The following is a 27,565-nucleotide window of genomic DNA, read 5'->3' as shown; positions in this document are numbered from 1 at the left end:
GCTTATAGGCAGACTTCTACTAACTCACTTTGCATTACGTAATAAAGCCTTATAGTTAAGCCAATTGTATATGAAAATACAAATTTTATATATAAACATTTTTTTATTCGATTTATCAAAAAAATTGTGACAAAACAATATGACATCAATGTTCTGATCTGAAAAAAGTTCACAGCTTTGGATGCGACGCGCACTATCCCCGCCCACTCCATGTAAGAGCGTGATAAGGAGAGGAGCTCTGGAAGGGATGGAGTAAAAAAGAGGAGGTGGATTTAAAGACATCTGACTGTATTTGGAGTTGGGTTACAGATGAAGGAAGTTTTCTTCTTGTTCTTCTCTGCTTGTACTCGCGCTGCAGCTCAGTGGCGGACTGCGTTCTCACAGAGAGCCCTCAGCAGGATGGGAGCGCTCCCGGCGCGGAGGATGTTATGGGTGTGCGTGTTGCTTCTTGGGGGAACAACAGCAGTTTGCGGTGAGTTGTTGCTGTTTGCCGTTGTAACGCAAGACTTTAAAATGATTGCTTTGTTGCATTACATTGATACAGTACACTTACTCATAATGAGTAATTCCTCATATTGTGGCATACTCTTATCCGGGTAAATTGTCTGGGAAAGACTTATTTTAAAGAGGATACAGTTTTAGTGGGTCAGTATATTGTATTTATTGTTCTTTGATTGTTTTTTGATGTATGCTGCTGGTACTACAACTCAATTTCCCTTTGTGGATTAATCAAATCAGTCTTAATCTTAATAGAAAAATACTCAGGTGAAAATCCAAAGTTATTAACTAGTGAGTTCATTTAGTCCAATAATGTTTATTCATTAGTGAATAAACAGGATTTTACTGTTGTTGCTACAGCTGAGCTGCAGTAAATTTCATGTTTACAGTTTAGTTGAGTAGTTTGTGTGTCAGGCTTCTCTAAAAGTGCCAGGAACTGGGAGATGATTAATGGGACTGGAAAGTAGACAAAACATAGCCTGGTCTGTTTTCATTTGCAGATATCATTACATTTCTCAAAACTGTACATATCTGCTTTACTTAGCACTTTTCATTAATTCCTTAGAAATTATTAAACTGAGAAAAACTCCCATTCACAGTTGTGACGTCAAATTCCCAAACTACACAAAAGATAAGGCCACAGTCTGGCCATTATTAATAACCAACCATGGGCTTTGGACAATGATTCTTCCGCTCTTGGTTTCAGGTTCAAATGTCTGCACCTCCAGAGGAGCCAGCACATGTAAGCAGTGTCTGGCTGTGCACCCCAGCTGTGCATGGTGCTTCCAAGAGGTGGGCTCCTTTTCCACTTCACTTCATTTGAGCTCTTAGCCAGCCAGGCTGGTGCAGGGTGGTACAGATCTCGTCATCAGCTGGCTAATCCTTTCAAGAAGAACATGCTCTAGTGGACACTTGAAGTTTCTCCTACACTCTGACTCAATGTGTTATGTTTTTTTATTGTACAACTACAAGTGTTTCAGCAGCTTCTCAGACACCAAGCTTATATGATTCCTCAGTGACTGATATTCTGGAAATGCATGAGGTTATAGTCATATTTCTGGCTCAAACTCATGAGTGCAATGTTTAATGTTGTAAAACTCTCTCAATCATCCAGAATGACTTCAGTGTCTGGCTCTTAAAGTGCTATCAACCTCTAGAGCCTGCTGCTTCTCTGTATAACATGCACTACCTCCTCTAGGACTTTGGTCAAGGAGTTGCCGGCTCGTCTCGCTGTGATCTGAAGACTAACCTAGAGGCAGCTGGCTGCTCTCCATCAGCTCTGGAGTCTCCAACCAGCAGTCTAAAGATCACTGAGAACCGGCCCCTCAGCAACAAGGCAGCAGGAGCCACACAAGACGTCACACAGATAAAGCCCCAGAAGCTACACATCACCCTCAGACCAGGTGAGGCTGTACATGTTGCTACAGACTTTGCCCAGGATTGAGGTTCAGTGTGAACAGATTCATTAAATTAGGTATCTATTTATCACTTTTTCTCAGATGATGCTAAGCGCTTTAAAGTTAGTGTGCGTCAGGTGGAAGACTATCCTGTGGATCTCTACTATCTCATGGATCTCTCCTACTCCATGAATGACGACCTCTTCCGCCTGAGGACGCTGGGGAAAGGCCTAGCTGAGGCCATGAGCCGCACCACCAGCAACCTGCGAATGGGCTTCGGAGCTTTTGTGGACAAGCCGCTCTCACCTTATATGTACATCTCACCCAAGGAGGCTGTGAAGAACCCCTGCTACAGGTGGGCGGAAAATGGCATAACGGTTCCTGCTACTATGAAACTGGAAATACCACATGTCATTACTGTAGATGTGTGTCTATTTTTAGCAATATGTGATAACCAACTGAAATTTTGAAATATTCCTTTTAAGAACACCCATTAACACACCTTTAATCCTAAATATTCAAAAATCTTAGTACTTAAACTGAATCCTGACTTCATTGTAATGGAAAGTTTATTTTAATGGCAGCGTTCTCTGACTTAACAATGTTTTGCATTCCAAATTTGTGCCCCACCGGTGTTGATTTCACTGGTTTCTTATGTGGGAAGTGGCCTCATTATGCAGATGATGTCATTTTTGCGAGGACATCTTTAAACACAGCGTTGCTCAGTAATGATGCAGGCAGGCTCAGAGTCACAGCACTTGTTAAAGGCTCAAAGTGGCTCCCCAAGTGCTGGGTCAGCTGCTGTGAATCACCCTCAAAGGATCCTCTGGGTGATTTAGTGTCTCTTGGGGTCATTTACTTCTCTGCTAGCATGCAGTCTGCTGAGATTCAGCTGCAAAGAATGTTTGGATAAAAGACAAGATGTAAAAAATTTTGGTCATGTATTTTACAGTTCAGACAAAAAGTGAAGGGTCAGAGTTCAGGAGAGAGTCTGAAAAACCTATGACTTTAATGTGCTTTGAATTTTTAAGTTTCATAGATAGTGTGCAGAAATAGCATAGTTAGGCAATTCTAATCATCAAATTGTTGGTCATTCTTTTTGAAATATTCTAGTAATTTCTGAAAAAAATTTACTTTATATTTGGGTAGACAATCCTGGTCCTCAGAGGATAAACCTTACTGACTGTTGGTGGCACATTTCTTAAAGAATGGGTTAAAACTTTCCATAGCCATTACAGAGAAACTAGCCCCAAGCCTTCATCTTGCCCCTCTGACTCTGAAAAGCCTGTTAGCTTATTACTTTTGTTTAGTTTCCTGTCATTTGATGTTAACACGTTTAAACCTCTATTTAATTGACAGCATTAATACCACCTGTTTGCCCCAGTTTGGTTACAAACACGTTCTGTCTCTGACGGAGGAAGTCAGCCGCTTCACAGAGGAAGTCAAAAAGCAGATGGTGTCCAGGAATAGAGATGCCCCAGAGGGTGGCTTTGATGCCATCATCCAGGCTGCTGTGTGCAAGGTAAAGAGGCTGACCGCATGTCTCACACATTTTATTTTATGTGTGCTGAGCAAAAATGTAAAAAACTAGCTCTAATTTTTTAGATAATAAAATTGAAGGCGATCAGGAAGTGTTGCCCTATTAGATAAATATTATCCAAACTGCGGCTGAAGACAAAGTAAAACTTTTTTATTTCTCATTTGACCAGGAGCAGATTGGCTGGCGTCCCGGCGCATCACACCTCCTGATCTTCACCTCCGATGCAAAGACTCACGTGGCTCTGGATGGTCGGTTGGCTGGCATCGTGCAGCCCAACGACGGGCGGTGCCATCTTAACTCTGACAATATTTACAGCATGTCCACCACCATGGTTAGTGTATAATGCAGGTGTGCATGTGGCGGTCACAGAGTGTGGCTTTTGTTTAAACTTGCAGGCACACAGACGATGCAGAGGAAGGAAAATATCATTGTTGTTGTGTGTGCTAACCTCACTGCCCTGACTCGGCCCCACAGGATTACCCATCACTTGCTTTAATCACAGAGAAGATGTCAGAGAACAACATCAACCTCATCTTCGCTGTCACCAACCCTGTGGTTCCTCTCTATCAGGTCAGGAGCACATTCAACTCTTCTTTCCTGATTTGCCTAAAGAAATAGTAAAAATGTACATAAATAAACTAAAATATTTTTGAACTGAAACTGAGAAGATGACAATTCCCACTCTGTAATCATGTGTAATTATGAAGACCCTGAAACCTCACTTGGATGCTGTAGTGGAAGAATGGAAGCTCAATTTCAGTTTTTCCTAAGCTGGACACATTCTTACAACCAACTGCTGTAATGTGTGTCCATATATTACAAACTAATTTTAAATATATACTTTTAGCTTCTGGGCATTACTGTTTAGGCTGTTATTGTTCATAAAAGACTTGTAGGACTTACATGACTTATATGATACATTTGCTCCAGTGCTGACTGTCTCTTTGTGTCCTGCAGAACTACAGTGAGCTGATTCCTGGCACCACAGTAGGAACACTCTCCAACGACTCAGGAAATGTTATTCAGCTCATACTCAAGGCCTACGCTGTAAGTGCCACAAACACAGACACACACACACATATCCTAGGCTAGACAGTGTTTAAGGGGATGACATGTGTTTGTTGACGCACACCCACAAGGTGTGAGTCATACACACAGTCGGGCCAGGTTTCACAGTGGCTGAAGTGTGAAGTTGACCAAATAGAGAAGACTCCCGGGTGTGTTTAATGATTTATCTTTCATCTGAGTCTGTTCTGCAGATGACAGGTGAATGAGCTCAGGCAAATAAATGATTTTAGGCCTTCATAGTCATGTTATTGCATTTTCATGTTGTCAGAAAATTCGCTCGAAGGTGGAGCTGGAGCTTCAAGGTGTCCCGGAGGAGCTGTCCCTTTCTTTTAATGCCTCCTGCCTGAATGAGGAGCTCCCTGGTCTCAAATCATGTTCTGGGCTGAAAATAGGAGATACGGTTAGTACTACACTTTCTATGTCTTAAACCACAAAGTTTTATTTAATAATGCAAAGCAACACACACACACACAAATAAATACTAATACCAGAGATCGTTCTGTTGCCATGATGTCCATCTTCAAAAATAGCATGTCAGCTTGTTCTATGTACTATTTTTCCACTGTCTTTCCATTTCCCTTGTTGCTGCTTTTTATGTGTTTTTGGATTTTCCCTGTTCCTCATGGTGTTGAAGAGCAGATGATGTAAAAAATGGATAAGCACATGTCTTATAGTCAACCTCTTTTTCAGCCAATTCCATTTGAGTTCATTGTTTGTACAAATAGTTCTTTATCTCAGCTTCTCTGGCTCTTTTCCTTTGTCTCCCCTCACTCCAGGTGACATTTCTTGGCCTCCACATATTTCATTCTGTCTGCCTCGGCTCCTCTTATTATGTCCATATATGGCTTTTTCTCCAGATGTGGTAACTGCCCACTTTTGGACATTTACCAGATTTGGATGCAATGCTGAATGAACAATCACTTTGACTAAACACAACTGGAGGTGCTGCCTGTGTTAGATGAGGCTGAAGATTGTTGTTAAATGAATACCAGTCTGTAAGCAGAACCTCCTAAAAACATGACTCTGGTTAAATCACAGGTGACGCTTTCACTTTCTTCCTCTCACCCAGGTCAACTTCACCGTGGAGGCTCGAGCTCGTGGTTGCCCCAAACAAAAGGAGAAAACCTTCATCATCAAGCCTGTTGGCTTCAAGGATTCACTCTCCATCACCGTCACCTTTGAATGTGACTGCAAGTGCCAGGCTGAAGCCCAGCCTATTAGCCCCAAATGTAGCCAAGGCAATGGCACCTATGAGTGTGGCATCTGTTTGTGCCACCCAGGTCGTTTAGGGCCACACTGTGAGTGTGCAGAGGGCGACTACAGTCCCACAGAGCAGGACCGCTGCACTGGGCCTGCAGGATCTGGAGGACCTCAGTCTGCAATCTGCAGCGGCCGGGGGGACTGCGTGTGTGGCCAGTGTGTGTGCCACAGCAGTGACTTTGGAAAGGTCTGGGGAAAGCTGTGCGAGTGTGATGACTTCAACTGCCTGCGCTACAAGGGAGAGCTCTGCTCAGGTAAGGTCTGAGGAGCTGGTTGAGTTGAATTAATAAGATCTGTGAAAATATCCTCAGATGATTGTCCCAGTCAGGAGAATTGTATTGTTGGTGTTTTATTGAAAATAATTTAAAGTTATTGAGTGGGATGACTACAAACATGACTTTCTCTGCCAGATAGCTCAAGCTTTGCGTTATGACAAAAGATTCTTAACAGAGTCAGCCTAACTGTTGGCCTTCTTTTGAAAAGAAGGCCAACAGCGTCTAAAGGTGAGGTTAACTTTTTAGCTTTGTATAGTGTCTGTGAGAAACACACAGCTGTTTCTGCATTTCCAGCTTTTTGCTGTAGCGGAAGGACACAGGGTGGTATTTTTGTTTTCAACTATTCCCTTCAATTTATTTTTACATCAAACAAACACTGTATTGTTACAGTTAAAAGGTGAAGGAGGTTAAAACGACTTGATAAAGATTTAGAGAATGTGTTTGAGGCTGAGGTTGGCAGTCCCTTTCTGAAGGCTGACTTACCACTGTCCATCTGGGAAGCATTAAATACAATAACAACAACTCCCCTCTCTGCCCATGGACATGGGCTCTATTCACAACAAACATACAGTGTAGCGTGTACTGCATGTGTGAGTGTAAGCTCAGGTCGTGTGTTTGTGTCGGACAAGCCCAGGTTTTGTAAAGGATTCATGTGCAAAAAAAACTTTTAAACAGTGGGGAAGAGCTTGTATTTGGTAGTTGTTAATAGATTAAACTCAGAACATCCTCCTCTTTTTAAAAGAGATAGTATATTGAGTCAAAACACATGTTGTTGTCCCGAGGATGTTTGTAATTTAGATCTTATGAGTGACTTTTCATCATGAAATGTAACTATGCAAAACATACCATATTGTTTAACCTCCAAAAGTACTTCACTTTTATTACTGACACTGACATCATAGAAGTGTCACAATTTTTAAGTGAAATTCCACTGTAAAAAGTTAAGTGCCATGATTGGAAGTCCACTAAATTAACATCTAATCCCTCTATATACCTGATTATTAGTTTTAGACTGGGAATCGGAAATACTTTATTATTAGTACTTTATTATTTAGTATAGCCAGGCTGTGTTTTCCGTCTGCCTTTACCCTTAATACCAAGCTAATCAACTCCAGACTTCATTCATACATAAAGAACAGACATGTGTACTGTTCTCTGTACATGAAACTGAATAAATATTTCCATAAATATCCAGCTATTTTTGTAAAGATAAAAATGTCAGACAGAAGATGCACAGACAAAACATTCACCACCCACTGAGGTAATTCCTCTAGAAGTAGTTAAAACAAACATAAACAGGACATTGACATCGTTTTGGGGTGTTTTAATTAGCTGCTGCTAATTGCATTCCAAATTCCAAGTTTTTGCTGTTTTTCTGCATTACACTTCATGACATCATCAGATCTCATATATTACTCGACTGCTGCCCCGCTGCTCTCACAGAGAAATGTTTTGCTGTACTCCCCAAGGTCCATGCAGTAACATGAAAATACCTTTGTGCTTACTCATTGACTGGTGTGGTGTAATGAGGCTAAAAATAAACCCATGTTTGGTCAGAAAAGGGCCAAGTGGGAGAGTACTGAAAATGTTCTGAGTGATGGTGTGTGCAGAACATGGCACTGTTGTCTTGAAATTCCTTGTTCCTCTGCCGCAGACCGGTCTAATTAAAAACCAGCAGTCCTGTGGTCAAACGTTAATGACAGTTTGTCCATGGATCATCCTTTATCCAGTCAGACCGACCCAAGTGGTTTCCTTTCTCATTGTTTATCTGGCCATTGTTTTTTGCGGCGATAGGCCACAATGTTTTCTGCACTGTCACTCATTTTGGCATGTGCACTCACACACACACATAACAACAAGCCAGCGTGCACAACCTCACTCACACATGAGCTGAATCACACCGCCAAAAATAAAAGCACTGCAGACACCACAAGCACACAATGGAATAGGTTTAATGTGTTTTCCTAAAAAGTCATAGTGACCGACAAAACCTCTAAGCTTGACAGCAAAAAATAAGACAGGTTTGAAACACTTGAAATGAATGTAAACATGCGGTGTACACAACTTATAGTAGCTTCATTTTATCAAGTTTAATAATGTATGTTTAAGGACCTATGTATCAGTTGTAGTGGCATCTAGTGGTGAGGCTGCAGATTGCATCCCTTTTTCTCCAAGTGTGTAGGAGAACCTGGTTAACCTCAGTGTTAAGTAGAGAATGTTTAGTATATGTATGTTTGGTTTGTCACTCACTATAAGCTGAGAAAGCAACAGATCTTCGTTACACTCATAAAAACACAACCAAGCAACTAGCCCTTCAAAGAGAGAGAAGAACTTTACTACTGGAAAACACAGTAGCGTATGACACAGACTTGTGGGTAATTTAATCATGACCGCTTAACAAGGAATAACCAGTCATTACAAATTCAGGCTGACCAGCCACACATTGTTCAAACCCACATTACTTTATTTCAAATTGTATTTCCCAGAAGTTGCAATGTGACCCACATGTATCAGATTGTGTATTAAATGGTGAATAATGTTCCAATTCATACAGGGATGAGGCCATAAAAACATAAATGATTCATCCCACTTTCCCTACTCCCACCCCACCTTTTTTATTGCTTATTCTCTTTGAATTTTACCCTATTTGTTCCCCTGAATTTAACCATTAAAACATCTTTTAGAGAGACTCCATTTTGTCTTCTTTCCTTTCCAGGACACGGCGTCTGTAACTGTGGCTTTTGCCAGTGCGCACCGGACTGGCAGGGGGAGAACTGTAACTGCTCCAGGCGCACTGACACCTGTATGTCCAACCTGGGTCTGCTGTGCAGCGGAAGGGGTCAGTGTGTGTGTGGGGCCTGCGAGTGCACACAGCCCGGTGCCTACGGGGCTACTTGTGACAAGTGCCCCACCTGCCCTGATGCCTGTACCATGAAGAAGTGAGCCTGCAAACACATGATCTGAAATACAAGCTGTTAAACTTAGTTCATTTGATAAAGGTTGATGTCCTGTCTTTTCTGTCCTGGTAGGGAATGTGTGGAGTGTAAGCACTTCAAAAGGGGCAAGCTGTCTGAGGACAAGACCTGCAATCGGATCTGCAAGGATGAGATTGTGCCAGTGGATGAATTAGGTAAGGCTGTGAACACATCACATAACTGCAAAAGACAATTAGCCTCATTTAGTCCTTCAAAGTTTGATAAAAAATAATTTTAATGAGTCACTCCTTTGTTTTTATACAGTGTTCCATGACACAAATGCTGTGAACTGCACGTACAAAGATGAGGATGATTGCGTGGAACGTTTCCAGTACTATGAGGATGCTAGTGGCAAATCCATCCTGTTTGTTGTCAAAGAGCCAGGTACAGTCAGATAGATCCATCACATCTGATGTGGCAAAAATTTAAACCTGTGATAATTAGTTATGAACTAAAAGACTATGTGTTATAATAAATAATGGTTTAAATATATACACAATCAAATACAGGTTTAGCATTATACTTCTTCAAAGTACAAGCTGTCACTTCTCTGCTGCCTGCTCTTCATCTGCTTGTTAAGTGTCCAAAGAGAAAGAGTGTGGGGCAGTAAAACTCTCTTTAATGATCACCACTGCCTGCAGAGAAAGTCTGTCTTAGGGTCTACCTTTAATGGCTGTGTGTGTTTAATTTAGGCACAACTGGGTATCAGAGACACACACCACAATTAGCCTTGAACACGGTGCACCCTGCCGTGTCAAAGAGGGCTGTAAACAGCTGCCCAGCTCCTCCAGGAACCTGCTGACTCGACATGTCCTCAAGAGGAGAGCAGGAGAGGAAGAGAGAGGAAGAGAAAGAAAGGCTGAGGATTGTTTGAAAAAGGGAACACAAAGCTCAAACAAGAAGGAGAGCAAGAGGAGATTAGGCAAATTTAAGGAACAATGTTGAAACATCAGGCAGCAGTAGCATGATTTATGGATAAGCTGTAAGGCTGTAGGTTATAGCTGAAGAGCCGGAAGAAGAGGGAAATTGAGGGGAGCAGGAAAGAAGAGAGCAGCTTTGATGTTGGCAGTAAAGGACAGAGCTGCCAGCTTGTTTCTGCTGCCTTCAAGTGACTAAAAAAATGACTAAAATAATCAGTTTTCGGGCATCTTCATGTCGTTATTCACCTTAACTTGCCACCACGAGGTTGGCTTGATATTTTACATTTTGGAAAACATCCTTTGAGAACCAATTATGTCTGGAAACTAGAGGCCAAACCAATAAGTGAACTAATGTTTGGAAAATTGAAATGTTTCCTCTTGAAACTCCCAAAATGTTCAAGCAACTATTTAAACTAGACATTGTAGGCACACTATGAAGAGTGATTCAGCGGAGCATGGCCTCTTATTTCTCTCCACGTTACTCCCAAGACATATTTGGAGGATAATTTAAGAAAAAGTTTTTTCCGGGACAGCTAATGATGGGAAAACTGACCAGGGACAACACGTAATGTGTCATTCCACTCTGGTGATGGAGTGCTTCAAGTTAATGGCTCTTTCAAAGGGAGTACTGTCGGTCTTCTGCAGTGGGGCCCTCTTGGAACTGTGCAAATCACATTCCTATTATGTTTTGCCAGACCACATTGAGGGAAGAGAGATTTGTGGCATGGCTATGAGAGGTTACTATTTTCCAATCCATCCTCCTCTCCTCTTTTATTTATCACCAGTGTTGTGCCGCCATTGTTCTCTTTCTCATTTCATACATGCTATAATTTAATAAAGCACCTGTCAGTCATTTTTAAAGGAACCTTATCATTAGGTTCAATGCTGTAAGAGTATGACAGGCATCACCGTTCTCTGTGAAAGTCGTTAAGCAGGGGATTGAGTTGCAGCAAATATTACATGAAGTGACTGAAGGAAGACACAAGGCGGAAGTGTGGTTATGGAATCAGACTTCCTCTGGCAAGACTGCTGCCTAATCATCTCTTCTGTGTCCACTCTACTCACTCTTTTATCTCTTCCTCCTCCCTTCCAGACTGCCCCAAGGGCCCAGACATTTTGGTGGTGCTTCTGTCGGTGGCAGGAGCCATCTTGTTCCTTGGCCTGGCAGGTCTGCTTATCTGGAAGCTCCTGGTTACCATCCATGACAGACGGGAGTTTGCCAAATTTGAGGAGGAACGGGCTCGTGCCAAGTGGGATACAGTGAGTGAATTTATTCAGCATGCAAGAAAGTTGAAAGCATCTGTGTCATTTTAAAACTATAAAATGTAATTTGCTCAATATTAAAGACAAATTGTAGCATTTTTTAGCCCATACCTATTTTCTTATAATTTTTAATAATAAAAAGCTTTTTTGGAAACAGATTAACTGCATGCAGTTGTCCAGGTTTAAAAACCTTATCCTTTAAGATAAAAATCTGTGTAAAGCTCATTTGGACAAAACTGTTTCTTCTTTCACACTTCTTTCACAAAAGGCCACACACAGTCACTCACTTCTGTTCTGTGAAGATGTTTTTTATTATTTTTGTGGCGTGCTGTTAGTCCCAGCAGAACAAAAGGAAGCCAACGGAAGGGCTGGGTTTGAATTAGCTAATCAGCCTTTAAGGGTAATTGTCCTCTTTGTGGCCTCAACCACACACCCAAACCAACCCAACCACAAAGAATCACTTTAGGTTTATATGCTCACTAAGTGAGAATTCCCAAGTGTCCAACACACGAGGTAACATTACAGAAAAAGATGTAGATAAGGTTTTTGAGACTATAATTGCAAAGAGGAAGGTGCTTTTTTAAAGATTTCCCCTTAAATCAAGAAGGAAACCATTTAAATTGTTCATGTGCCTTCATCCACATCTCTTTATTTGACCTACAGGGACACAACCCTCTGTACAAAGGAGCCACGTCTACCTTCACAAACATCACATACAGAGGAAAGGACTGATGCTACTGAGCAAAAAAATGAAGAGTAAAGGATAAAATAATGGACTTCTACCATCCTTCTGTGAGAAGGCATCGAATCATGTGCAGGCTTCTACTGTCACAAGACAATAATTATTTGTTTGTAAATATGTAGAAATGATTTCTTCTTTATCAGGGATTTATCATGAACACCCAGCTATATTACACTGATGAATAAGATGTTGTTGACATTGTCAGTATACAGTAAATATCCAGTTTTGATGACTGATTGAAACAGAACTACTGGCAGCAAGTCGGATGTGTCCCTGGCAATAAACTGTCCTTGTGATGAGTCTAAGTGGGGAAAGATATACTCTGTGTTTAAAACAGTGATGTGGGAGAATTAACCAATTGAATCAATGGAAGAAGTTAGGGACTGATAGCGTAACTGTTGCAGCTTTATTTGCTGATCACAATGTTGTGATTTCCTGTTTGTGGAACTAGTGTTCTATGAAATTTGGTTGAAAGTAAAATCATAACAGTGACTGAAAACGTGAGGATGTCAATGCATTGCAGACTATAGATCTCAGACAGCAATAAAGAGGGTGCTTGTGTGGCAGTGAGCAGCTGTTTTAATGCAACACTTCCATCTCCTGGATTTATACTGCTCATCTGGCCAAATGATCCTCATGGAACACTATCATAGGTGTGTATTGTTGCTGTTTAGGTCCAGTTGACAAAGAGTTAATTAGATTCAGCTCTACCTGACTGTCAGGGAGTTTCAAGCTGTGAATAGCTCTGAAACTTAAATAAATACCTGACACTCTCAGATTAGTAGCTTTCTATTAAATCCTGCTGAGTCTTATGTCTGAGCAATCCAAGTGTTTTCAGGTAGACAAAGCTTCCTGGCTCCACTAAACTATGGGAAATTATTTATAACAGGATATGTACTCCAAAGGTATTTATTTTATCTATGAGTTAATATCTTGCTGAACTTTGAACCTACGCTAGAACACGTCTCTTACAGGTTTCATTTCAGCTTTAGAAAGAGTGACATCTAGTGGAAATTGTACAGAACACACCAGATTAAACCACAGGTGCAGTTTAAACTGGCTTAAAATGCTAAAACATTGTGGGTAAAATGGTTGTAGTATTCTTGTTTTGATTGGATTTGTGTATAATCTAAGTTATGTGTTTGACATTTAGATGAGTAAAAAAGAAGGATTGAAATTCATTAATTCAAGAATTAACCTACAATCAATTGTTATGCAAAGTTATTTAAAAATATATTACACACAATATATGGGTAGATGTGCACGCGAGCCACTGTCACCACCTTACACACTACACTTTCAGTTGGCAACACATTTAATGCCCAAAGTCACAGACCTGCCACTGTGACATAGATGACATAGATCTAGGCCTACATGTGTAAATGGAGCATTGCAAAACTAAATAATTACACAGTTTTACTGCCCTACTAAAAGTCACACTATATAAAGCAAAATTCTTTTTAAATGTGTTATTATATTTTGCAAAAACAGCTGCCACCCAGTGAAACTGAAGCTTTCACGGGCCCCTGGAGGTCTGGGGCCCAGAGAGAAGTTGCCCATCTTTCCCCTTTTGGTTAACCAGCTTTGACTGCAGCACTGTTTTTTTCGGGGATAGCTCTGACCTGAGGAGCGTACATTAGCGCTTGGGAGGCATCATTCAATGTTCTCCCTGGAGCTCTGTGCGGCCTTACTGTAGGCAGGGTTGTGATCTTTCATCACCCGTCAAAGAATGGACTCTAACAAGGTGACTCCTCCCGATGTTAACAGTACATCGCTGGCATAATGACACAAGACAGGACGAATGAGAATAAGAAATGTGACAACACTTGTCAGCAGGATTCAGAGCACTGACAGCTCGCTCTCGGTTTGCCCGTGCAGGTCGAAGAAACCCCGAGGATCACGGCCTCCTGCCCGGATGACACCAGCAGGAGCCAGCCACACTGCTCTTTTTAGCTAGCATTAGCTAAGCTAACAAATGTCTTCCTTGAATTCGACAAAAATGTAAATGGATAACCAACTTCAGGCAACTTTATTTGAGGTGTGTGGGACTGGGAGCTGTTAGGGAGTTTGCTGTCACCGGATGGACGGACCAAATCCTTTTCTAGGGCTGGTGTAAAAGTGCGATTCTCCAGGTGAGGCTTCTATTGTGGCTACTGCTAACCTTAGCTTGCTACATAACTCCAGTCCTGCTACATAACTTGACGCTAGCTGATAAAGGGTAATTAACCATGTCAGCATAGATGATATTTGACAACCAGTACTATCTGAGCTGCTTTTAGCATCGGTCATCTTTTAGTTTAATTTATACATATTACAGCTGACATAGCGTGGACTTGCTTATCCTTCCTAAAATGTTAGCAAGGTTTTGACTAGCATAGTTAGCATTAGCCAAGTTTGGGATTTTTCATTTAGTTTTCAGTATCGTAAAGGTTGTTCTACCAACTTCTATGAAGTCAGTTCTGCTGAAACATCGGTTAAAATAAATAATGTTCAGTCCATCCTGAAAAGTAAAGAAGCAGCTAGATGTTTCCTCTGTTTGGTAACGTTTGTAGGGTATCATTGTTTTGATAAAACAACTTCATGGGCTTGTTGGGCTTCCAGGGTAAAGCTTGGGTTTTTAATCAATATTTGATCGTTGTTGTCAAGTTTGTTCTTGTGCAGTTGTCATCTCTGCTACGGCGCTTATTTGCCTTCCAGTGAATCCATCACTAGTTGATGGACTCTCAGCTAGTTAGGGAATTCCTCCTGACAAAATGTATTCCTTCCCACCCGTTTATGATACTACTCTATAAAAAGGAAAACACTTGATTTGACAAGTTGATTGGTCGCCAGCTTACATTATGCCATATCCAAATTAAGCAGCTCTCCTATTTGTCATTGATGTCACACAGTGCGTAGAACTGTAATGCAAACATTTGCATTTACAACTTTGACCTGGTAAAGCTATCACCAGGAAAGATATGCATAAATAGGCTGCAGTTAGGCAGATTCTTACTACTCTAAATATAAATATAGAGGCTGTGAAGAAGGATTCTACATTGAGGTATTGATAGTAAAATTTAAATGAATTTCTATGATAGTTTACGATTTACTCTTTTTCCTAAATTGCACAGCTAAGATTATTGATCCAACAAAGGTGGTGGTTCCCAACATTTTGTTGGTCATATCTCAGGACTAAATAGATCAGGTCACTCGCCCAGGTTAGAAGAAATGTGCGACAGTCATCTTGTTTGACACAGCCTTGTCTACTGTTTATGTGTCTTTCTCCTTCTCACTGTCTCTAGGCATGATGGAAGGACTTCATAGCCAGGCTATCAGCCTGGACCCACGCAGACAGGAACTGCTTGAGGCCCGTTTCACTGGAGTCGGTGTCGCTAAGGTTGGTGCTTCCTAATAGAATAGTGGTTTTGCTACAGATGATGGTGCCAGTAAAAACAAAGGATGAAGTGACACTGAAATACATATGTTAAGTAATTTCCTTACAGAAATCACTTTAAAGACACTTAAATGTAGGCACATATCCCATAACTGAACTCTTAATGCAAAACATGAGCAGTTGGTTGGCTCTCTATATTAATAAGTCTTTCAGGTTAGCAAAGCTCAGGGGTCCTCTCTGTTTACAGTATGCTGTGTTCAGGAATTTCCTTCAGTAGAGTGATCTGTTTTCCTGAGCTAAAGGTAAAACAAGACATGCTCTGTTTTAGCTGGCATGGGAGCTGGCCAGCAGCTCTTTGTTTCTGTGGAGACTAGTGACACTGAAATGGCACCGCATCTGAGGGTTCGCAGTATTGAATGTGTGCTAAGCTACAACGCTGTTGTTGAATTGGACAAAATGGCAACTCGTGTAAAAGCAATTACTGTTATTCCTGCTGCAGCTTCCAATGTATTGTGCTCTGAAATTAATTATCTGGGCTTCTTGCTGTGGTATTAGAGCATAAATGTTGTAAAACAGTTAGTTTGTTGACCAGAGGAAATGTTGTATTAAAAGTCCTTTGCCTTATTTAAAAGAATGAGAGGATTTTTTCTGTGTGACCTTGAACAACTGAAAGCAAGCAGTCCTGAAAAGCATTAGCCCTTTGCGCCAGTAAGCCTGCTGTTTTCTTCTTAGTCTCATCAAGCTGTGCAGCTGGCTGAGAATGTCGCCATTTGACCAACTGGATGTGAATAGAACACTTGCAGATTAAAAAGGGATTGTATATTATACGCCTAGTGTAGCATTACGTTTAAGGTTGGTAACAGTAATTTTAGAGCCATACCTGATCAATTCTGCAGCTGGCAGTGCATCAAAAATAAGACAGGAGTAGGAAAGATGTGTGGAAATCTGTTTACTGTTTTCTATTTACTGTTCACACACCCCAACAGAGGCCACCACCCTTCTTTAATACAGTATCTAAAAAAAATATACATGAGTTGACTCTTTGCATTTCGGTATGATAGGATTTGAATACTGCATCACAGATTGTCAAGTGCAGGGTCGCACATTACTGACCAATCGGTTTGTTCTCTCAATGTTTAATTTGTAGAGTTCAGCTAACAGCGAATCATCCAACCAGTCTCTGTGCAGCGCAGGATCACTCAGCGACAAGGAACTGGAGGTTGGTTAGAAAAAACACCCAAGAACACATTTTAAAGTGTGGGCACTTTCCAACTTTTAGAGTTATTATAGTCTGTTATCTGAGGGGAAAAACTTCTTGCAGTGGGATGATAATAATATAAAATAAAACAATAATGTAATTGTAAAATTAAAAACATAATTTAACAGTAAGAAAGCACCTTTGTGCAGTTATACTCATTGAACTTATATTTTGTCAATAAAGTTTCTTTGTTATCTTTGTAAAAATGTCAGTCTGAGCTACTTTTTTGTTCATGTTTAGACACCAGAGAAGAAGGTTAATGAGAGAAGCAGGAAAAGAAAAGGAGACATTTCTGACAGTAACAGCCAAGGTAAGATCGCTTCCCTCTGAAAGTGGCATTTGCAGTTTAACTAATTCATTTCACTTCACTACTTTCCTTTCGGCTCAAATTATTCATGGGGCAAATTTGATTCTGAGAATAAAATCTGATATGCTAATCGCATCCATTTTTTTGTGACATAACATTAAGTCAAATGATTAATTTTCACACTTAGACCTGTGTTTTCTTTCTGTCACAGGAAAGGGAAGAGCTCACAAAATAAGTGATTATTTTGAGGTGAGTATAAACTAAATAGGCGCATCTCTGTTAAATGCATTTTAGCCATCTTTATTTGCTTTGATTCAAATCACTCTCAAGCTTGACAGTCCCCCCCCCGCTCCTCCACATTTAGACTGCACCTGTGCCATCCTTTCATCTAGCTTTTCCTAAATAACAATTCTGTCCACTTTCTCTTTGTGTTGTTTCCTGCACACACAACTGCCCCGTGGCCAGTTTGCTGGTAGCAGTGGTTCTGGCACCAGTCCTGCCCGGGGCGTTCCTCTGCTGGTACGATCCTCTCCACAGCACTCACTGTCTATTCCTTCGGTGAGCACCAACAACCAGCATCTCCTTTGTGGTCTAGTACTTTGCTGTTGGTTTCGCAGCTTGGTAGTAGTGTAGTAGACATGTCTTGGTTTATCTGGATAATGTTATCTAATAGAAATAGTAACATTTATTTTTTTAAATTAATGGACATTTGACAGAACATCCGATTGGCTGTTATTTAGAAACTGGATGAACTCTGGCATTCACTACAGTGAATGCTGTTATTGCAGGTGACGATATTTTTTCCACTGCAGGAATTCAAAACAGGCACAAGGTGGCACAAGCATTTATAGGAATATTGCTATAATGTTGCCACACATCATAGTCTCAGCCTATTTCTCACCTTTCCTTTCCAGTGACTCTGTCTGTGCACTACTTCTCTTTCTTCTGCTAGATTACTAATATGCCTATTACAAGCGTTCAGCTGGAAGGGAACCAGCCCCTCTTTACTCTATAGAGAGTTTGTTATAGCATAAAGCAGTTTTGGTTATTTAAACAAAACTCAAGAAAAGCAATCATAGTAGCAGGTGTGTTAATGTAACTGTAGAAGTTGACTGTTCCCTGTACAAAATATTAAAGGTAAAACATTTCCCCAGGCTTGTAAATGGAATTTAAGTTCTCTCACTTTTGCTTCATTTTGATTTTCTTCTAGCTACTTTTGTGGTGCCTGTATGCTGTCAGCATTATGTCTTCTATATCTTAACCCTTGTGTCTTTGTACTTTTGTTCTACCTCTCTGGAATGCAGTTTCAGCATGGCAGTTCTTCATCCACAGGCTCAGCCCACACAGACTCTTCATCATGTAGCTCTGTTAAAACAGTCCCCACACACTCCTCCTGCTCACACAAAGCCATCCAGGTACCGTAACTGTCTGACAGACTTGAATCACTGCCTGATACCAACATTTCTTATTTTTCCTTCAATCACATTGATGATGAATTGAAAAAGAGAATGTACTGAGTGTCTGTATACGTGGGGATGAAATGTTGTCTTCTTGTTTACTTTCCTTTCTTAGTCAGAACTGACTCTGCTGAAACTGATAGCACTGGAGAAGAACAAGAACTCTGACCTGGAGAAGAAAGAAGGGAGGATAGATGACCTGCTGAGGGTATTATTATATTAGAAAAATAATCACAAAAGATATAACAAGCTATGTACTCTTGATCTATTTTTACAGTTGTCTCTATTAGAGACAAATTTGCGTTCACTTGTCACAGCAACCTCAGTAATTACCCTCTGTCTGTCCAGTTACAGCACATCATGAGCGTTGCTTGTTAAATTTTAAATGACACTGTTGCCTAAATTACATCAGTGTTAATGTCAGCAAAACAACCCCCTGAACCTCTGCATCATGTCAATTTGTTTGACATGTTTAAAATCAAAGCAGCCTTGAATCTTTTTTTAGGGCCCGAGCACCGAATGGTGCAAGAGCCCTATTGAAACCCTTAGGATTATTATTTTTTTTTTTTTTTTTTTTTTTTTTTTTTTTTTTTTTTTTCCCCCTCCGAGATCGCATTTTTGGAGGCCTTAACATGCCCAAAAACTCACCAAACTTGGTAGAAAAATTCATTCGCCTGAAAAATTTTGAAATTTGCTGACTTTTGAAATGCACATATAAAAATGGCTCTATAGCGCCCCCAACGCGTAGCCCCTCTGGCCGGTTTGACACAGGATTATGAAAATTGGCACACATATGTATCACCTCAAGACGCACAAAAAAGTCTCTTGGACCCCCCCTCCAAACCCAACAGGAAGTCCGCCATTTGAAGGTTTGTGGCCATTTTTGGCGATGTGTGACCCTGCTGCCAAACTTTTCACGCCTCGCATACTTCAACGGATCGAGCTGAAATTTGCCGTGTCCACTCAGGACACCATAGGGAATAGACGCATTCCAAAACTCTTACAAAAGTCTTACGGTGTGGCCGGGGCGTGGCCTCAAAGTTTGACCATTTCTGAGGACACAGAAAGTCTCTATAACTTCTTCGTTTTCTGTCCGATCTGTACGAAATGTCACATGTATGATCAGAGTCTGACCCTAAACACATCTATACAACAATATTGAGGCTTTGACAGAGCGCCACCTACTGGCTACACAAAATGTTGTGTTTTCATAGCTTTTTCTGCCTGCCCCCCTGGCCTGTTTTGAGTAGGGTCATGAAAATTGGTACACATGTGTATCACCCCAAGATGCACAAAAAAGTCTCTTGGACCCCCCCTCCAAACCCAACAGGAAGTCCGCAATTTTGAAATTTCTGTTAATTTTTGGCGATTTGTGACCCTCCTACAAAACTTTTCACGCCTCGCATACTTCCTCCAAATGAGCTAAAACTCACTGTGTCCACTCAGGACACCATAGGGAATAGACGCATTCAAAAACTCTTACAAAAGTCTGACGGTGTGGCGGGGGCGTGGCCTCAAACTTGACCATTCGCCATTACAAAGGAACTCACTGTATTTATTGCCCTAATGCGTAGCCCCGCTGGCCAGTTTGACACAGGATCATGAGAATTAGCACACATGTGTATCACCCCAAGACGCACAAAAAAGTCTCTTGGACCCCCCCTCCAAACCCAACAGGAAGTCCACCATTTTGACTTTTTTTTGTAATTTTTACCGTTTTCTGACCCTGCTATAAAACTTTTCATGCCTCGCATACTTCATGCAATTCAGCTGAAATTCACTGTGTCCACTCAGGACACCATAGGGAATAGACGCATTCCAAAACTCTTTCAAAAGTATTACCGTGTGGTGGGGGAGTGGCCTCAAAGTTGACCATTCGCCATTACAAAGGAACTCACTGTGTTTTATGCAGTACTACCCATATACTTTATGCAATGTGGACAAAGTCTTACAGTACTGCCATGGAGCCGAGTCTAAACAGATATATATGCTAATAGGATGATACGGTCATAGCGCCACCTACTGGTAGCAGGAAAGTTTGGTTGTAAACATGTGTTTGTTGTATATCTGTGGAAATGAGAGGAGGAGAGAATAGCACAGCAGAGTATAGGAGACGAGAGCATAGGAGAGAAGACTGCGATGACCCCGCGGATCGCAAGGTGCGCGAGGGCCCGCAATGCTGCTTGCAGCTTTAATTTTTAATAGGAATTAGTTAGTAGGAGTTAGTCACAGTGACAATGTACATTTTTCAGGCAAACTGTGACTTGAGGCGGCAGGTCGAAGAGCAGCAGAAGATGCTAGAGCGCTACAAGGAGCGGCTTAACAAGTGCGTGACCATGAGCAAGAAGCTGCTAATTGAGAAGGTTTGTGTGAAATTGCAGAAATAAAAAATGAGAACTCATGTAACTTGCAAATGGTTTTGGGGTGGCAGTGATGGAAATCTTTTGTAGTCAAAGCAGGAGAAGATGGCTTGCAGGGACAAGAGCATGCAGGACCGTTTACGCTTGGGTCACTTCACCACAGTGCGCCACGGAGCCTCCTTCACCGAGCAGTGGACAGATGGCTATGCCTTCCAGAACCTCATCAAGTCAGCATGCACACACATATGCTGGCATTTTGTCCAATAATCACAGGGGAAAAAATGCTTAAACCAGATTGTTGCTACATCTTGTAGGCAGCAAGAGCGAATCAACTCGCAGCGAGAGGACATTGAAAGACAGAGGAAGCTGCTGGGGAAAAGGAAACCTCCCTCCATGGCCCAGACACCTCCACCCAACATGGAACAGAACAAACGGAAGAGCAGAAGCAATGGCCAGGAGAATGAAACGTAATATCACATTCGCTTTCTCAGTTAAACAACACGGCAAATGTGGTTTACCTGTGAATATAATCTCATAAGCTGCTACACTATCCTGCACAGGTTGTCACTGGCAGAATACCACGAGCAAGAGGAGATTTTCAAACTTCGAATTGGACATCTAAAAAAGGTGAAAAACACTTGCAGTTGCTTTTACTTGGGTTGGAAATTAGTTTAATAATACAAGACTTGTGTGGTTTGTTTACAGGAAGAAGCAGAGATCCAAGCGGAGCTAGAGCAATTGGAGCGTGTAAGAAATCTGCACATTCGGGAACTGAAGAGAATCCATAATGAGGACAACTCACAGTATGTTATCTTATCCAGCACACTAGTTGTTGTTAATACTTGACAAAGTCAAACATGGTATGAAGTGAGTCTTTTCTGTAGGTTTAAAGACCACCCCACACTGAATGACCGATATCTGCTGTTACATTTACTTGGAAGAGGTGGCTTTAGTGAAGTTTTTAAGGTAAATATGATGTTTTTTAGTGATTCTGGTCATAGTGGACGGGTAAGTGTGTAGACTTTGCCTGTGTTGATGGTGTAATATTCTTCTTGTAGGCTTTTGATTTGACAGAGCAGAGGTATGTGGCCATTAAAATCCATCAGCTCAACAAGAACTGGAGGGAGGAGAAGAAAGAAAACTACCACAAGTTAGTCTAAACATTCATTTGTTCATTGCTGTTGTTATCAAACGTGTTTTGACCTGTCCTTAAATATTACCCTATGGATCATTGAGCTAGGAAGTACCCGTTAAAAGTTCTTAAATTGTTGACCCTGGGTCATTCGTCTTTTTCAGACATGCCTGTAGAGAATACAGAATCCACAAAGAACTTGATCACCCAAGAATAGTCAAACTTTATGACTATTTCTCACTTGACAGAGACTCGTAAGTGCTTTACCATACATACAACTCATGGTCTGCCTAAAACGTACACAGTGAGAAAACGTTTTTGTTCTGTTTATCATTGCAGGTTCTGCACAGTGCTGGAGTACTGTGAAGGCAATGATCTGGATTTTTACTTGAAGCAAAATAAGCTGATGACGGAGAAAGAGGGCCGCTCTATTGTTATGCAGCTGGTCAACGCCCTCAAGTACCTCAATCAGATTCGCCCGCCCATCATCCACTATGACCTCAAGCCTGGTAGGGTCACAGTTTTATTTGTCATTATTCCCGTGTCCTTCAGAAACCTTTTGTTAGGACCTTTAATTGACTGTGCACTGTTTTTAGGAAACATCCTGTTGGTTAACGGCACAGCTTGTGGGGAGATTAAGATCACTGACTTTGGCCTCTCCAAGATCATGGATGATGATAACTACAGCTCTGCAGATGGCATGGAGCTGACCTCACAGGGAGCAGGAACCTACTGGTACACCCACCTTCCACTGCATTTGACCAAGCAAACAACAGGCTATAAGCATATACACAGATTTTTTTTTAAATTACCTGCAGGTATCTGCCACCCGAGTGTTTTGTTGTCGGCAAGGAGCCCCCCAGAATATCCAATAAGGTGGACGTTTGGTCTGTAGGTGTCATCTTCTACCAGAGCTTATATGGACGCAAGGTACCTACTAATTTGTATTCCATTATAGAATAATTCTTCTTCTTGAAGAAATTAACTGGTTTCCTGTTGTTTTTTTGAAGCCTTTTGGTCATAACCAGTCACAACAGGACATCCTACAAGAAAACACTATACTGAAAGCCACGGAGGTCCAGTTTCCCCCTAAACCTGTGGTCACCCCAGAAGCAAAGGTGTGAAACTCATTTCTGCTAATTATGAAAGTTCTGACTCAAAAAAACACATAACAAGTTAGTTTGTTTTCTTTCTCGTAGGCCTTTATTCGACGTTGTCTGGCTTACCACAAAGAGGACAGAGTGGATGTGCTACAGTTGGCCAGTGACCCCTTCCTAATGCCCCACATTCGAAAAGCCCTAGGCAGCAATGCACCCCAAGCATCTCCAATTCCCTCCACCTCCAGCTGCTACAGCAGCAGTGCCTCCAACTGAAGATAGCTGAAAGAAACTGGAATGAAATGGCAGGGAAAGGAAAGCCACATGGTAACATCACATGCTTAATGGAAGTCCCACTTTGCTGTAGACAGCATAATGGAAAGAGGGATCCTAAAAATGTGTATGGAAACAAAATGGATGAAGTGGTGATGTATTAGTAAATGTGCTTGCCATCATCACCTAAGTGGTAAAATGAAGGGCCAGTCTATGACTGTGGGCTCAGTAGAACCCAAAGATATGCCCATATGCATGCACTAACAAAAACTTTGGCTCAAGGAGCTTTTTTTTACATTATAAATATTAAAAGCACCTGAAAATTGCACAACTGACAGGCCCAGACGTATGCCATGTGTAGAGGATCACTCTCCTATACTCTGCAAGGCTTGAAAGAGAAAGCATTGAATAATTTTCATTCCATACTGCTTGAAATATATCATTTATTAAAGTATTTTTTAGAACTAGAGTGGTCACCACTCTAGGCTCAAGGCTTCACCATGTAGGACTGAACCTGGAACTATTCAGAAAGGGCTTCTCAGAGTGATGAAGAGTGACTGATGACCAAAGTTCAAGGCCTTGTGGTGCATTAAATGACTTGACACAGAAGAGTTCTGATTGTGGACACACTGACAGCTTTTGACCTATATGAAATATTTTACTTGATAACTGGAAGTCAGCGTATTATTTTAATTGTTAAGTCCATATTTTTCCATGAGATTTTACCCCCTCTAATGTTGCCATTGACCTTAAAGGGGGGGTTGAGTGAGTGAGTGTTGTGATGCGAAATAAGATTTAAATGAAATAATTAATGAGACCATTAAAAAAGTTTGGTTAAGTTTGTGGTGTCTCTTATTTTGGAAAATATGTCTACAAATACAATAAAAGTCTGAAAAAAAAAAACTCCACAGCATAAAAATGTATTAACTCAAACTCAGCAATAAGAATTTCCATCTGTAAAACAGCAAAATGTGATGTATGAAGTAGGTGTAAGTATCTGGTAATTGCAATCAGTGTTAAATACTAACATAACTAATGCTGAATACTCAAAAATACTGTGACTATCACATCACATTCTTACAGCTTTTATAAATGGAACAAAGTTTCCTTTAATAGTGAAGAGTTGTAAAAGGTGCATTGCAACAGGAGTAGACATACTGTCTGAACAGAATAAGTTTCAATCAGCTTTGTAGAAAATGCTAGTTATTGATCAAGTGAATCTTAAGGGACACATTATCCTGTGAGCTATATACCTACAGGTGTGCACCTTTTCATGCTTCTGTAGTTGACCATCCATTTGTAATCTACACAGCAGACAACGGACTGAAATGAGCAGTCGCATGCCAAACACAGACAACCATTTAATTTCCTCTGGCTAACCAAAAAAAAAACCCACACATCAGAGGGATAAACAGCTACGTGAAGTCTATTTTCGATGGCCTTGTCAAACTGGTTTATCTGTTGTAGAACTGTGAAGTGACCCAGGCCAGACCCCACTTAAGATTGGTGAGCATAAACTTGAGCGCCTTGGTCCATTGCTCCTCGGAGTTGAACTGAGTTTTGATGGAGTAGGAGCCTCCACTCCCACCTGTGTCTTCAATCTTACCCTTCTCCACGTCCATCCTGAGAAAAACAATGGCAGTTATCAAATTGGTTGGCTGACTGACTTCACTGTGGAGAAACAATACATTTTGTAGCAGTTGTTGAATAACACATTAGAGTAGAGGAGAGAGCCGCCTCTTCCAAAAATCATTTAACTACTCAGACCTGTATGGGAGGCAGAAGCCAGTGTCTCCTTTTTCCACTTCCTCCTTGAACTGCTGGACACAGTCCAGGAAGGCCACCATGGCATGGTCAAATTTATTGTCCCAGAAAAACCTCAAACCACCTGAGCAGTACAGTGGAAGTTCCTGTTACACACAGAACAGGGAGAAAGGGCTAAACTGGAGCCTGGCTCACTTTTTAATTAATGATGACAGAGCTGGAAATGAGAATACAAATGGGAACTTACCTTTGACTTGTCAGTCAATGACTCTAAGTATGAGTGGTTTCCATACGGGACAAGACGATATCTGAGGAGTTTATATAGCCCATATTTATCAAGATTTAACTAGAAACATGTTTAAAATATTTAATATTCAAAACTGAATGCAAGGAAATTAAAATTTGTGTGAACCTCTGAAAGCGTAGCCCCATTTTGTTTGCCAGAGCATGAAGCAGCAGGACCGTCTGCCCCCAGGCTGCATTGATCTCATTCCACTCCACGGGGACGCTGGGGAGCCTACCCAGACGGAAATTGTTGATGGTACCAAACTGTCCACTGTGCCTGCAAAGAAGAGGAGCAGGCATTGATTTACTTTTGTCCCAGGGCCTATGCTTAATATGTGCTAAGTCACGGTTGATTTTAGATCAGAAAAAATAACTATTTCTACACAATAGCGTGTGTGTGTGTATACCAGATGTGAAATGTAGCATTGAAAACGTTGGTCTTTTTCAGGCGGTCGAGCTGGATCTGGCAGTAACGCATCTGGTTGTCAACACTCTTCAGCTCGTCGTCCAGCTCCAGCTGCTGTCGTTTAAACTCGCTGTACTCCTTTTGGTACCTTTTAGCACAAAGTAGTGAAACAGAGCAGAGCAGCTGATGGCTGCTGTACGATTTATAACAGACCACTATCAGCTGTCTACATTATGGCTAAAGCACTTACTGTAGCTCTTCTGTGTCCAGCTGCTGAGCATGGATCCTGCTCTGAGCCAGTTCTTGGGCCACAGCAGCTCGCTGCTCCTCCACCGCCTCCAGATCCTGGACCAGGGCCTTCTCCTCCTCTTTGAGTTGCTCCAGCTCTGCCAACAGGGTTTGCTCTTCCTCTACCTCCAAGTGTGATAGCAGCTCTAAACACTGCCTGTAAATATGAATACAAGCATTTGGAACTGGTACTTCTCTGTATTGGGCAGGCTGATTTAAAGACTCAATATCCACAAAATAACACATTTGTTGTGCAGTAGCTCACTTGTAATTCTGGCATTCATTTTCTGTGATGTTGAGTTGCGTATCCAAGTGATCCAGCAGAGTGTCAGTGCACTCCTCACACAGTGGATGGTCAACATCTGTCTGCCCTGACATGATGTCAAATAGGTCACTGATCACTTTCAATCCACGACTGAGATTTTCCATGATGCCCCCATCGGATGCTTCTCCAAGCAGTGTGAAACTGTTGGCGCTCTCTGTTGACATCATCCTAAAAAGAATCAGGACAAGGCAGTTCAATCAGAACTCAGAATACTGCAGAATATCACACTTAAAAGTCGATCCATGACGACTTACCGTGCTGGAGGGATGTATTTTCTTGACACTCCATCTGGCTTGTTTTCAACAAAGGTCTCCTGACAGGACAAAGGTAAAGCTAAGATTCAGTGCGACTGCAAATACAATTTCTGAAGGACCTAAAATCATTACAATCTCTTACAATCACAGAGTAAATAATTAACATGCTATCAGCTGTGCATTAATAATGATCAGCATGATAACCAACCTCTGGTGCCGTCTCCCCCTCACTGCTGTCAGCCTGCTTGCTGGGCGTCACAGTGACCAGCGGAGCTGAGGAGGAGGAGGAGGAGGAGAAGATGTCTCCGTCATTACATGATAAATGGAGCAGTGTCATCTGTATGTGTGCCTCTGTACCTCAGAGCACAGTTACCTAAAAGAATACGTACCAGTAAGTTCATGGATGGTGACCCGATCGAGCACTTTGAAGGATGTGTCCAGTTTGAGCGGCTGACAACATCGCTGACACACGAAGCTGACCTGCATGGTTGTGCTCGACGACTTGGAGCCCTCCATCGCTCGCTTAAAAAAAGACGAGACACAACAGGACATTGCAAATATGCAAAATGCTCGACAGACATCTTTCCCTAAGTCCCTGAAAGTAAACACTGTCTACACATTATAGCGCGCAAGCTAAGTAGCTTGCTCGGCTAACTTTGCTATCGAACGCTAGCATTGCAACTAGCATATAAACTAAGATCAAGTAACTGTAGCTTGTCAAAAATTAAACACTTCGCGTTATAATACCAATATACGTACCTCGAAAGTAGAAAATGAAATCCTGATATATCTAACGTGACAGTTTCATCTTGCACCTCGGGACTTCCTCTGCACTTCCTTATTGTTGTTTACGGCGGGTGTGACGTCAGTAAAGCGCGTGACAGGTGGAAAAGCACCTTGGTTTTAGGAATAATTGTGGTTTACATAGAATTACTTGATGGGTAACGTCTAAATAATATATTACAGTTTTAGGTGTTTCAGAATGTGCAGCGTTAATATGACTTTATGGTAATTATTTTGTTGCTTTAGCAAAGCCCCACTTGTG

General features: G+C 41.4%; 3 protein-coding genes across 4 annotated transcripts; 2 read left to right on the top strand and 1 right to left on the bottom strand.

Annotated features, from left to right (window-relative positions):
• The first annotated feature begins 223 nt into the window (after positions 1-223).
• Positions 224-12,243, top strand: LOC114452116 (integrin beta-3-like). Of its 2 annotated transcripts, XM_028431242.1 has the most exons (15): positions 224-472; positions 1,205-1,290; positions 1,697-1,901; positions 1,998-2,250; positions 3,255-3,417; positions 3,605-3,766; positions 3,910-4,005; positions 4,393-4,482; positions 4,772-4,903; positions 5,573-6,017; positions 8,755-8,977; positions 9,068-9,168; positions 9,278-9,397; positions 11,027-11,193; positions 11,860-12,243. In XM_028431242.1, the coding sequence occupies exons 1-15, from the start codon at positions 310-312 to the stop codon at positions 11,926-11,928; spliced, it is 2,475 nt and encodes an 824-aa protein (XP_028287043.1). In that variant the 5' UTR covers positions 224-309; the 3' UTR covers positions 11,929-12,243. The 2 variants fall into 2 exon arrangements, with proteins under 2 accessions (XP_028287043.1, XP_028287044.1); XM_028431243.1 differs by lacking the exon at positions 1,205-1,290 and having other exon boundaries at positions 321-472.
• Positions 12,244-13,526: 1,283 nt separating this feature from the next.
• On the top strand, positions 13,527-24,036 carry LOC114451737 (serine/threonine-protein kinase tousled-like 2). The gene is made up of 21 exons (XM_028430557.1): positions 13,527-14,070; positions 15,223-15,317; positions 16,462-16,533; positions 16,813-16,882; positions 17,091-17,128; positions 17,345-17,437; positions 18,184-18,294; positions 18,452-18,544; positions 20,589-20,699; positions 20,787-20,923; positions 21,011-21,163; positions 21,257-21,323; positions 21,402-21,499; positions 21,581-21,662; positions 21,755-21,846; positions 21,993-22,082; positions 22,168-22,337; positions 22,425-22,563; positions 22,647-22,758; positions 22,839-22,946; positions 23,028-24,036. Exons 2-21 carry the CDS (start codon positions 15,225-15,227, stop codon positions 23,199-23,201), a joined length of 2,103 nt encoding a protein of 700 aa, XP_028286358.1. The 5' UTR covers positions 13,527-14,070; positions 15,223-15,224; the 3' UTR covers positions 23,202-24,036.
• A 239-nt stretch (positions 24,037-24,275) lies between these two features.
• On the bottom strand, positions 24,276-27,389 carry becn1 (beclin 1, autophagy related). Its single transcript, XM_028430558.1, has 11 exons — positions 27,280-27,389; positions 26,910-27,042; positions 26,729-26,793; positions 26,521-26,579; positions 26,207-26,434; positions 25,904-26,098; positions 25,655-25,801; positions 25,375-25,524; positions 25,210-25,270; positions 24,966-25,108; positions 24,276-24,821 (listed from the first exon to the last, which is right to left on the bottom strand). Exons 2-11 carry the CDS (start codon positions 27,034-27,036, stop codon positions 24,653-24,655), a joined length of 1,344 nt encoding a protein of 447 aa, XP_028286359.1. The 5' UTR covers positions 27,037-27,042; positions 27,280-27,389; the 3' UTR covers positions 24,276-24,652.
• Between the last annotated feature and the right edge of the window lie 176 nt (positions 27,390-27,565).

Source organism: Parambassis ranga, chromosome 19 (genome assembly GCF_900634625.1).
Source record: "Parambassis ranga chromosome 19, fParRan2.1, whole genome shotgun sequence".
NCBI lineage: Eukaryota > Metazoa > Chordata > Actinopteri > Ambassidae > Parambassis > Parambassis ranga.
The sequence above is the reverse complement of the archived record's forward strand: the minus strand, read 5'-3'. Positions and strand labels throughout refer to the sequence as shown.

Bases quoted from the DNA above. Each gene is read 5' to 3' on its own strand.
- LOC114452116 (XM_028431242.1), top strand. From the start codon at position 310: ATGAAGGAAGTTTTCTTCTTGTTCTTCTCTGCTTGTACTCGCGCTGCA. The intron at 4,904-5,572 runs GTTAGTACTACA...CCTCTCACCCAG, and splicing joins GGCTGAAAATAGGAGATACG to GTCAACTTCACCGTGGAGGC. The intron at 6,018-8,754 runs GTAAGGTCTGAG...TTTCCTTTCCAG, and splicing joins CAAGGGAGAGCTCTGCTCAG to GACACGGCGTCTGTAACTGT.
- LOC114451737 (XM_028430557.1), top strand. From the start codon at position 15,225: ATGATGGAAGGACTTCATAGCCAGGCTATCAGCCTGGACCCACGCAGA. The intron at 22,083-22,167 runs GTAAGTGCTTTA...TTATCATTGCAG, and splicing joins TTCTCACTTGACAGAGACTC to GTTCTGCACAGTGCTGGAGT. The intron at 22,759-22,838 runs GTACCTACTAAT...GTTTTTTTGAAG, and splicing joins AGAGCTTATATGGACGCAAG to CCTTTTGGTCATAACCAGTC.
- becn1 (XM_028430558.1), bottom strand. From the start codon at position 27,036: ATGGAGGGCTCCAAGTCGTCGAGCACAACCATGCAGGTCAGCTTCGTG. The intron at 26,435-26,520 runs GTAAGTCGTCAT...GATTCTTTTTAG, and splicing joins AAATACATCCCTCCAGCACG to GATGATGTCAACAGAGAGCG. The intron at 25,271-25,374 runs GTTCACACAAAT...TAAACTCCTCAG, and splicing joins ATGGGGCTACGCTTTCAGAG to ATATCGTCTTGTCCCGTATG.